The 10,317-nt window shown below is 36.6% G+C and overlaps 2 protein-coding genes across 2 annotated transcripts; one reads left to right on the top strand and one right to left on the bottom strand.

Annotated features, from left to right (window-relative positions):
* The first annotated feature begins 669 nt into the window (after nucleotides 1–669).
* On the top strand, nucleotides 670–2,938 carry LOC120077899 (Tetratricopeptide repeat (TPR)-like superfamily protein). Its single transcript, XM_039032001.2, has one exon. It carries the CDS (start codon nucleotides 1,058–1,060, stop codon nucleotides 2,873–2,875), a length of 1,818 nt encoding a protein of 605 aa, XP_038887929.1. The 5' UTR covers nucleotides 670–1,057; the 3' UTR covers nucleotides 2,876–2,938.
* Nucleotides 2,939–3,787: 849 nt separating this feature from the next.
* On the bottom strand, nucleotides 3,788–9,511 carry LOC120077900 (GHMP kinase family protein). The gene is made up of 11 exons (XM_039032002.2): nucleotides 9,105–9,511; nucleotides 8,919–8,981; nucleotides 8,489–8,639; nucleotides 7,904–8,001; nucleotides 7,475–7,587; nucleotides 7,323–7,375; nucleotides 6,741–7,121; nucleotides 5,967–6,071; nucleotides 4,856–5,083; nucleotides 4,420–4,542; nucleotides 3,788–4,268 (listed from the first exon to the last, which is right to left on the bottom strand). Exons 2-11 carry the CDS (start codon nucleotides 8,924–8,926, stop codon nucleotides 4,005–4,007), a joined length of 1,524 nt encoding a protein of 507 aa, XP_038887930.1. The 5' UTR covers nucleotides 8,927–8,981; nucleotides 9,105–9,511; the 3' UTR covers nucleotides 3,788–4,004.
* Nucleotides 9,512–10,317: the final 806 nt, after the last annotated feature.

The raw sequence follows: 10,317 nt of genomic DNA, 5'->3' as shown, positions 1-10,317 counted from the left end.
GCCATGTTTACACACACAAAAAAAAAGTAATAAATGAATGGTAATATGAAAAATAGGCCCCATGTTGTTGTTTACACTATCTTCCATACTTGCACTAACACGTAGAGTTCACTGCCATAAAAAAATGCAAATTGACGAGCGGAAGGCGATAAATCGGTTTACATTTCGAAATTATATTATTGTTACCATTAGTAGTACAATATGAGAAGTATTCATACCACATTTATTGTTATTGTTGTCATTACCATTACTCTTTAGGGTCAAATTATAATAGTAAATGTGGCAGATTAATAATTCTAAGTAAACGTGATAAAAAACAATTCAATTATATTTGCAATTTGAGCCCATTAAACTAAATAGAATTCAATTATGATTATACCAATTTTTATTACGAATCGGTAAATGTAGCCAATGAAATAACTCATTTTCAAAGCAAGCTAAAATATGCAGTGTATTTTTGCATTTCTCAATGGAGAAGTATAATGCAGGGTGCTTGAACCACCCATCAAGCAAGGCCCACCTACACCATATGTAATCAAGAAACATATGAAGTGACCCACTTGCTGACCTGGAAAAATATAAGAGGTTCAAATATAACAGAAATATCCCAAAAAGCCCTTCCAACACATTATCCTATCCACAATTCCCCATCTCCCATAATCTGACACTTCTATTTTCTTCTGGCTGAAATCTTCTTTTGAAATCTCATGGATGAGATTCACAGCCCTTCCCAGTTCTCTCCTCTCTCTCTCTCTCTCTTCTTTCCTCCCTAACATCCAAAACCTTAAACAAAAATACTCAAACAAACTCTACCCCTTTTTTGCCATCTTCAACTCAAAAATCCCCATCTAAAATTCACAAACCATCAAATCCCCAGTTAAACAAACCTTGTTTCCATCAGTTTCGACGTCTCGATATCAACCGTGATCCGTGTTCATAGGAAGCCATTATGATTCTTGAGTCTTTTCAGAATTACTAGTGTGTCAAGATGGTAAGCGTAGCATTTTGTTTTGCTGTGCTTTTTTGTAGATTTCTAAGATGGTAAGGACAAGAAAAAATGATGGGGACATCAGTCCTTAACTATAATCATCATTTATTGCCCTCAAAAGATTTACCTCAGACTTCAGATTTGAGTTTGAAGCAGAAGGAGCAAGAATATTTGTGCCTTCTGAAGAAATGCAAGAGCTTAGAAGAATTCAAACAAGTTCATGTTCAAATTCTGAAGTTGGGTCTTTTCTTGGATTCTTTCTGCTCAAGCAGTCTTTTGGCTACTTGTGCTCTTTCAGAGTGGAACAGTATGGATTATGCCTGCTCCATTTTCCAGCAATTGGATGAACCTACCACATTTCATTTCAACACAATGATCAGAGGGTGTGTAAATAACATGAACTATGAGAATGCTATATACCTGTATAATTCTATGCTTCAAAGAGAAGTTGAACCCGACAACTTCACGTACCCGGTAGTTCTCAAGGCTTGCGCTCGGTCAGCAGCAATCGAGGAAGGAATGCAGATTCATGGTCATGTATTCAAGCTAGGTATGGAAGATGATGTATTTGTACAGAATAGCTTAATCAATATGTACGGGAAGTGTCAGAATATCGAACGTTCTTGTGCTATTTTTCGACGTATGGAGCAAAAGAGTGTGGCTTCTTGGAGTGCTGTAATTGCAGCTCATGCTAGTCTTGGATTGTGGTGGGAATGTTTGATGTTGTTTGAGTATATGAATAGAGAAGGATGTTGGAGGGCTGAGGAAAGTATATTAGTTACTGTGGTTTCTGCTTGCACTCATTTGGGTGCCCTTCATTTAGGAAGATGTGCCCATGGTTCACTATTGAAGAACATCACTGAACTAAATGTTGCAGTTATGACTTCCTTAATGGATATGTATGTGAAATGTGGGTCTTTACAAAAAGGATTGCGTCTCTTCCGGAACATGACCAAAAAGAATCAATTATCCTATAGTGTCATAATCTCAGGGCTTGGCTTACATGGACATGGTAGACAAGCTCTAAAAATCTTCTCAGAAATGGTTGAAGAAGGGTTAGAGCCTGATGATGTTACCTATGTTGGTGTTCTTAGTGCTTGTAGTCACTCTGGCCTTGTCGATGAGGGTCTCAATCTTTTCAATAGGATGAAGTTTGAGCACCGGATTGAACCAACAATGCAGCACTATGGTTGTGTGGTAGACCTAAAGGGACGAGCGGGTTTGCTTGAAGAGGCATTTGAGCTTGTCCAAAGTATGCCTATAAAAGCAAACGATGTTGTTTGGCGGAGCCTTCTAAGTGCTTGTAAGATTCATGACAACTTAAAACTTGGTGAGATAGCTGCAGAGAATCTATTCCGAATGTCTTCGCACAATCCTAGCGATTACCTAGTTTTGTCTAATATGTATGCCAGAGCTCGGCAATGGGAGAATGCAGCTAAGATCAGGACAAAAATGGTCAACGATGGCTTGATCCAAACACCAGGGTATAGCTTGGTGGAGGTGAAAAGCAAGGTATACAAATTTGTTTCACAGGATAAATCGAACTGCAAATTGGGTAAAATCTACGAGATGATTCATCAGATGGAATGGCAATTGAGATTTGAAGGCTATATGCCAGATACATCACAAGTTATGCTTAATGTAGATGAAGAAGAAAAGAGAGAGAGATTGAAAGGTCATAGCCAGAAGTTGGCTATAGCTTTTGCTCTCATTCATACATCACAGGGATCTGCCATAAGGATAATTAGAAACCTGAGAATGTGTAATGACTGTCATACATACACTAAACTGATTTCAATGATCTATAGAAGAGAAATTATTGTAAGAGACCGGAATCGGTTCCACCATTTTAAAGATGGAAACTGCTCTTGTAGGGATTACTGGTGAATCACTGAACTGTTCAACTATGATTTATGGGAGAAAAACTTCCCCATATATTTGCATTTTAAATTTCTAGAATGTCTTAGCTTAGCACCTAGGGGAAGGTGGAGCGTTGACAATGCTATATGAAGAAATGGTAGAAAGCAAATAATAGGCAGATGGATGACATTAACAAGATGATCCCTAATTTTGCTTCAGAATGGCACCAAAACAAGTATGCTACCACCCAGTATAATTAAAGAATATTAATCAGAACACAAGCAGACCATTGGCAATATCGGGAAAATGGCACCAATGGCCTATTTTTTCAGAATCAAATGAGAGTTGACTCAACTTTTAAAATTATGTTTTTTTGGCCTTTTGTTTATGTCAGCCTAGGATGAAATTACTAAAATGACCCAACTTTAAAAACCTAGGCATTTGTTCTGCACGCAAGCTGCCGCCGCCTTCTCCTCCTTTTTTTATCATTCTTCATTCTTCATTCCGCAAAACAAGTTGAGATGAAGATGGAGTGTGAAGGGCATGAATTTTCTTCGTTTTCGTTCTGCAAAATTGGATATCAAAGATGGATGATGGAGCGTGAATCAGAGTGAGAGCGAGAAACGAGAGAAAGAATCTGAACAAAGAGAAAAAATCAAAGAAAAAATTTACAATTGTGTCTGATAAAGAACAAGAGGAAGGAGCAAAAAGCGAGAGTCAGGCCCTCACTCGTGTTTTAAGGTCAAATGAGCACTTTCACCCATGACTGACGCTGACCTCAACAGAAGACCATTTTTTACTCGTTTTTGGACCTTGGGCCAAATTTCAGTTGGACCTCCAAAGAGGCCATCCATACAAATTTCCCGGCAACATCAACTCTCCAGAATAATCAAAGCTCCAAAGGTAACCCTTTGGAGCAGAATGATATGAAAAACCAGGGAACATTAATGCTAGCTAGTTCTCTTATTAATAAAGAAAGAGTAATACATAATGTAAATAAAAGAAGATTACATTAACGTTCATCCAATCAGTGAATGAGGTGAAGCAATTATTAATTATCTAATAATTTGGAATAATTTTTCAAAGAAAATTCACTTTTTCAATTGAAATGATAAATTATTTGATATAATAGAACAAGATGAAAACCTTCCTTTTCCTAAATATGAACTGATGAGACAGCTGATGTAATTGCCTTGGTTCGTGGATCACAACTTTCCAAAGCAACACCACGGGGATCTTCTCTAACAAGGAGAGTCAAAATATCCAGTGAACTCCATGATTTAGTCACATTGCTGATTGAGTCTCCCAAGGTCACAGCAAAAACAGCATCAAACCCACCTGCCCCGGGAACACCGGCTAACAGGACTCCTTCCATATTCATGGTAGTATCTAAAAGCTTCGTTTGTGAATCTGGCTCAATCTACAAATCCCAAAAAATGGAGTTCAATTATCTACACATGTATTTGTCACCGACACCATGTCCCGACAATTATCTACACAAGTACTTGTGCGACAAAATGCTAGATAATATAATATAAGCGAGCAAAGTAATTAAAGAAGGATAAACTAACCGGAACACCAGCAGCTTCACCCATTAAGCGCATATGATGCCTGATCTGGAGCATAGCATTTCTTGCTCCTAATAATGCTTTGATGATGGCTTGCTGGCTTGGTTCTGTGGCTTGATAAATCCACTGCCAGTATTTTTAAAATTGCTTCAATATTAATGCAGATAGATAGATATATATGAAAAGAGACATAATTTGCTAACATATTCTAAGTTGAAAGTAATTGCATCCTGACTAAAAACCAAAGACCAAGTTAGATACAAATTTCGGGTCTACAGTATATTTTGTGTAACGTGGTATTTTAGACTTCTGGTCCACCTCTCACATTTTGCAAAACTTTCACGATTAGTGATCAATTATAGTAGTATTTCTTTTTCATTTTTCAAAAAAAGGCTATTACTTCAATGATAGATTTAGATTATAAAGGTGAGAGAAGTACCTTCTCCGAGGTCAGCTTGCAACAATGGTTTATGATATATTTATAAGCATCCCAGTGTTCAGATGCAAGTTTACTCAACGTATTGAGTTGATTTTCAAGTTCTGAGTTCCCTTCGGACAACTGCCTCCACGTCTCTAGGGACCTTTGAGGGTCAGATTTTTGCCATTTTTTGACAGCACCTACCATTGAAGGCGTGGATGACCCTCCTACTCCTGGCTCCCCAAGTACCTGTCCAAAGCACCATAATGATGAACAAAAAAAGAAAATGTATATGTGGAAGTAACAATTGTATAAGAAACTGAGCTTTTATCTGAAGAACATGAAAGAATGTAAAAGGTCATACAAATGCACATAATTTGAGTACAAAAACCAAGAAAAGAAAGAACACAATTTGGAATTTCAAATTTCTACTCCCCCCACCAGTTCCTAATTGTTAGGAGAGCAATATAAAAAAAAAAAAAACAACAAATTATATATACAAACATACATATATATATATATATATATATATGCAAGATGCACACCAAATCTGACGTACTTGTTAAGGGAGAGAACTCATTACCAAAACTGAGAAGCATGGGTGTCATGTTATTGTGAAACAGAGTTTAGTAAATCACTGAGCTTAATGACTTCCAGAAATTTAGAAAATAAAGTGACAGTAGAGAAAAAGATTAAAATCTATTCACAAAATTTGTCTATGATGATGACTCAACAGAGGCAGACCAGAAAAACAAGTTGTATTGAACATCACAAATCAAAATTGATGGGCTTAATAAAACATAAGTTCCTGTGATGACAAGATCAAGTGACAATAAGGTGAAATTCAGATTCCTGTGGAACAAATAAAGCTGAATTTCGCAATGTGTGGAGCATGCAGAGTTGAAGTATGATTGAATAATTATAAGTGCTCGTAACCCTCCAGAAAGTGTATGATAAGAAAGTATGAGTCTCATAATATTAGATTAAGTGGGAAAATCTTCAAATCAGTCTCCATTAATAGAGCCACATTTCTTTAGCACACAAAATAACTTCTAAACGTACAATCTTTTGAAGTGGTAATATAAAAATGCCTTCTAAAATCATTTTTAACCAACAGATTCCGGAAGCTTACAAGAGTCATTAATGGAGGCAAAGAGAACTTAGTCCTCTCATGGTCCCACTTCTGATTTAAGATATCGACAATGACCTCTTCTATGGGTAATCCATTCTTGGCAGCCTGCATGGTTGCATATAGACAATAAGGCAACAGAAAGTAATGGAAGTTTTAATTGGAGGGAAAAAGAGAGAGAGATTTCTCAAAAGGGGTGCAGTACGAAGCCTACTTTACACAATTTATTATTATCAGACTCATTGATTAAAGGTCAAATACGTAATTGAGTTTGTTAGTCACCTCTTGAATATATAGCTAAGCTAAGTCTCATAGATGTTATAAAATTGGCACAGCTTGCAATTTATAATCCGACAAATGGTAGGTATATGAAATGATTTGGGTTACAGACGGTCAGAAACAGTGTAAATGCCCAAAAACTCAGTTGCTTTTTTTACTTCCCAGAGCAGAGGAATGTCCCCTAGGAGTTCTCTAGGAGGGTTATACATCCAACGACCAACAATTATAAAGTCACTGACTCACTATACTTTGGACTTCCATCAGCATCCTATGCGGACAAGACCAAAGTAAAACAAACCTGCTGTGGAAAAAATCAGTAAATGTCTTCATTAGGTAGTGAAGTTTTTGGGAGAAATTTTTCAATGTACAGGTAGGAAACAAAACAACCTTCTCATATTAAAGGAAATATGCACCAAAAGTGATGAATTCATATTATTTAAGTTCAAATGCAGTCTGACCAAACAACACATAAAGAAGGATAGCCCATGAAGAAGAGACCTGAGCAGAAGAAAGCACTTCTGGTGAAAACCGAACATAGCGTTGACTACCATAAACTGCAGAACTGACATCAAAGCCACTGCCAACTTTTCCTTGTGCAATGCAATGGGCACTTTGAGCTATTATATGCACCAAATCAAGATCCGCACTGCCTCTCTGTTCTTGGTCACCTGTCGATAAGGAAAGATTTACAACCCCTAGGTAGTTAAGTAAAGCAGCAACTACAGCAGCTGTCATTGCAGCAGATGAGCCCAATCCAGTTTTTGCAACATCAGGCTTGCAATCTTTTCCATATGATTCCTCATCATTGAATGTAATTGATGAAAAAGGAGGCAAGGAAGCCAATGATTCTGACGTTAGTGGGAGTCCACGAGCCTCAATCTAGGAAAAAGACATTGCATAAACTATTTAAAAAAACGTTCTAGAGTACAGCCAAATAACAAGCAAGAAAATCAATGAAAAAGAGGTTAATGCCCAATTATTGTCCCGCGGGGGGGGGGGCCCCCCCCCCCCCCCCAAAAAAGGGAAATGAGAGAGAAAGCAAGGCATGAAACATTCTACTTACGAGAAATGGGATAGTACCTGACTCCGATAAGAGTAGAACTCATTGCAACCTAAAATAGTGATATCAAGTCCTGCAGGTTCAGTCCAAATGAATCATGGAGTTAGTAGGATATATAAGCAATTTGATTATTGCAAGATGAAGATAGGGAATGAGCAAAAACTTAACACACCTTGCAAGAGCAGTTTGTGTAATGCATCCTCATTGTCCTTGTCAACAAATTTTGCACAAGCAGCTGCTACACAATATTCCACTGCTCTTTCTACAAAAGGGTTTCTTGATTGACTGAAGCAGTATGCAATAGATATGAGTCAACATTAATTAAGAAATGAAAAGCATTTTACCTCTATCTTGCTAATAACCCTGATCTCAACAAATCCAAATTCATTAACTAGAGATAACAGAAAATAGAAAAGCCCATCCATAATATGATAAAACTACACTAACTTAAAACACTGAAATTTCAAGTATGATGGTGGTCAGGAATGTAAGATGAAACAAACAACTGAACTTAGCTTGTTTTATTTAGATAACAGCACAAACAGGTGCTTGCTTATAAACAGAATTTCCAACGCTTAACTAGAATGGCTAATTTACTTGCCTTGGAGAGACACTCTGAAGGGATTGGTTTTTCAATGACAATTTGTAGATGCTCTCTCTCAGGAGCTGAGGAGATGTCAATTTAACATCTGTCCATGACTGAAAAATATGGACCATTAAGCAAAAATGAATTTGACATATGTTGATTGAAAACTTTTTCTCAAGAGTTCAAATCATTATACAGACACTGAATTCTAGGAGTAATATTAATAACAAGATAATGAATGAATCCCCTTTCCTATTCTAACTACTCTCTCTAAGCAATAGAATTCAGCTCATAACCAGTCATAGGTAGCACTTGTTCAAGCAAGGTGATATTCCCCAAGGTGAAAAAAGCATAAAGCCAGAAGTATATGACTACTAATATTTGGTTTTCATTCTCGGATTAGCAGGAATTACTTTGATCCCAATTCTCAATGTACTGTTTCCACTCAGCAGAAAACTTAATCATGAACCAACAACAAAATAAAGAACATATCATGAACAACATCCAATTACCAAACCAAAATACGGTTAACAGAGCTGAAGTTTGAAGGACTAAGAAACAACAAATTTCACAGGGGATAATTATCAAAGAACCACGCACCCATGCCCAGCTGTCAGGCTTGATTTCCTCGTAAATGGGTTTTACAATTGCATAAAAACGAGCATTAGTACTAAGTACGAGCCCAGCATTCGGTTTCTCCAAGACAAGGTAACCTCCGGTCATTAAAACTTTCCCTGGAGCTGAAGCAACCCTGCCAGATATAAAATTGCAGCAAAAACAGGATCATAAAAAGCATGTCAAACATACTGCCAAAGATAGAGATCATACTGAAAGTAGTTCAGTATCCTCGACTACAATCCTAGAGCTGGAGTAGGAGTAGGACTAAAAATTAAACAGTCGTTTAATTAATTTCTTTTCCCGATATCAAAATCAAACTAACAAGAAGGAATCACAAACAAACAAATTCCTGAATCGATCAATCGTAAATGACGCAATCAATATAAACAACGTAAAGGACGAACAGACTTACACGGCCATTTCTGCTCTTTCTCGGTCAACTTCGACTTCAAATTAGCTTCTGAATCAACTCAAACTAACGTATAATTGCAAATGCACAAGAAATCAATGATTGATATTAAACTGGAAGTATTTATATCAGAAAAGAAAATGTATAGAAAAATTTTCTGAGAGAGAGAAGAGTGTAAAGACAGCTTACAGGTCGTGATGGTACAACCGGAGGCTCAGAAGCAATAGTTGAATCAAACTTTTGAGCTCTAAGAACTTCGACTGTCAAAGACTGAAGAGTGACCGTCGATTCCGGCTTTCTGATTGATTTCCAGGTTGAAGTTCACAAGATTTTCAACAATTTGCAGCTGCGAAACTGGAAATTCACCCTTCAATCTTGAGCTCTCCGGCGAAAGAGAATGATTTAAGAGCAGTTTGACCTTCGTTCCTCCTCCTTTCTAAATATTATTGATTTAAATTCAACTGTTCTACTGTTAAACATTCATGATTCACGATTCACGAAAACAAAAGGTAAATTACCAAATTAAAAAAAATAATAATAAATAATAAAATATCATTTTGATCCATTCTTGAATGTCAAATTTCAATGGAAATTTTGTACGGATGACATATTTTTTGGGCTCAAAATATCAAAGGACACATTTTTAAAAAATAATGTCAATTGACCATTTGCTGACATCATCGTCATACCAAATTACGTAAATTGCCCTCACAAGTGCCAACACTCTCGCTCTCGCTTTAAATTCCCTAGTTTGATGTGATTGCTCGTCAGTGTAAGAATGATTTGACAATTTTCAAGATTAAAACCTCAAATCAATAATCCCTAAACACAATACAATGGTGATTTCTTTAAACTTTAAACTCCATTTCAACGGTGATTACTTCCATGGTTTTCGACGGTGTTTTGTTGAATGAAGTTTTTTTTAACGGAAATTTTCAAGACGAGGCTTTTTCATAATGAATCAGGTTTTTCAGAACGATGTTTCATTATTTTTGTTGTGTTATTTCTGGAAAGGTAGGAATTGAGCATTACGAAATTTTGTATTGGGAAAGAGAAATCGAGAGGTAAAACAAGAGTGAGAGAGAGTAAGAGTATGAGAGAGAGCGAGATTAAGAGAAAGTGAGAGTACACTTCAACTGCTTGTACAACTTAATGACAAATGTTCTCTTGCTTTGTAGGATGATAGAAAAGTGTCTACTTATTCGATATGGAGGTGATTAGGATGAGAATGAAAGTTCGTATATTGAGGGCGAGTTGTTACATTGAAGTATGAAGAACTTAAATGTCACATTTACAGGGTTACAAATGTCAGTTTTTTAGAGTTTGGTCTAATAATGAGAGTTAAATATAAGTTTGAATACGAAGCCCCTCCACAATACATAGAAATGATGACACTTCTTTT

This window comes from Benincasa hispida, chromosome 5 (assembly GCF_027475165.1).
Source record: "Benincasa hispida cultivar pf3 chromosome 5, pf3_genome.v1.1, whole genome shotgun sequence".
Lineage (NCBI taxonomy): Eukaryota > Viridiplantae > Streptophyta > Magnoliopsida > Cucurbitales > Cucurbitaceae > Benincasa > Benincasa hispida.
The sequence above is the reverse complement of the archived record's forward strand: the minus strand, read 5'-3'. Positions and strand labels throughout refer to the sequence as shown.

Excerpts from the sequence above, each read along its gene's own strand:
- LOC120077899 (XM_039032001.2), top strand. The coding sequence starts at position 1,058 with ATGATGGGGACATCAGTCCTTAACTATAATCATCATTTATTGCCCTCA.
- LOC120077900 (XM_039032002.2), bottom strand. Across the intron at positions 6,072-6,740 it reads AAGTGCTTTCTTCTGCTCAG|GCTGCCAAGAATGGATTACC; the intron begins GTCTCTTCTTCA and ends GCAACCATGCAG. Across the intron at positions 4,269-4,419 it reads GTGAAGCTGCTGGTGTTCCG|ATTGAGCCAGATTCACAAAC; the intron begins GTTAGTTTATCC and ends TGGGATTTGTAG.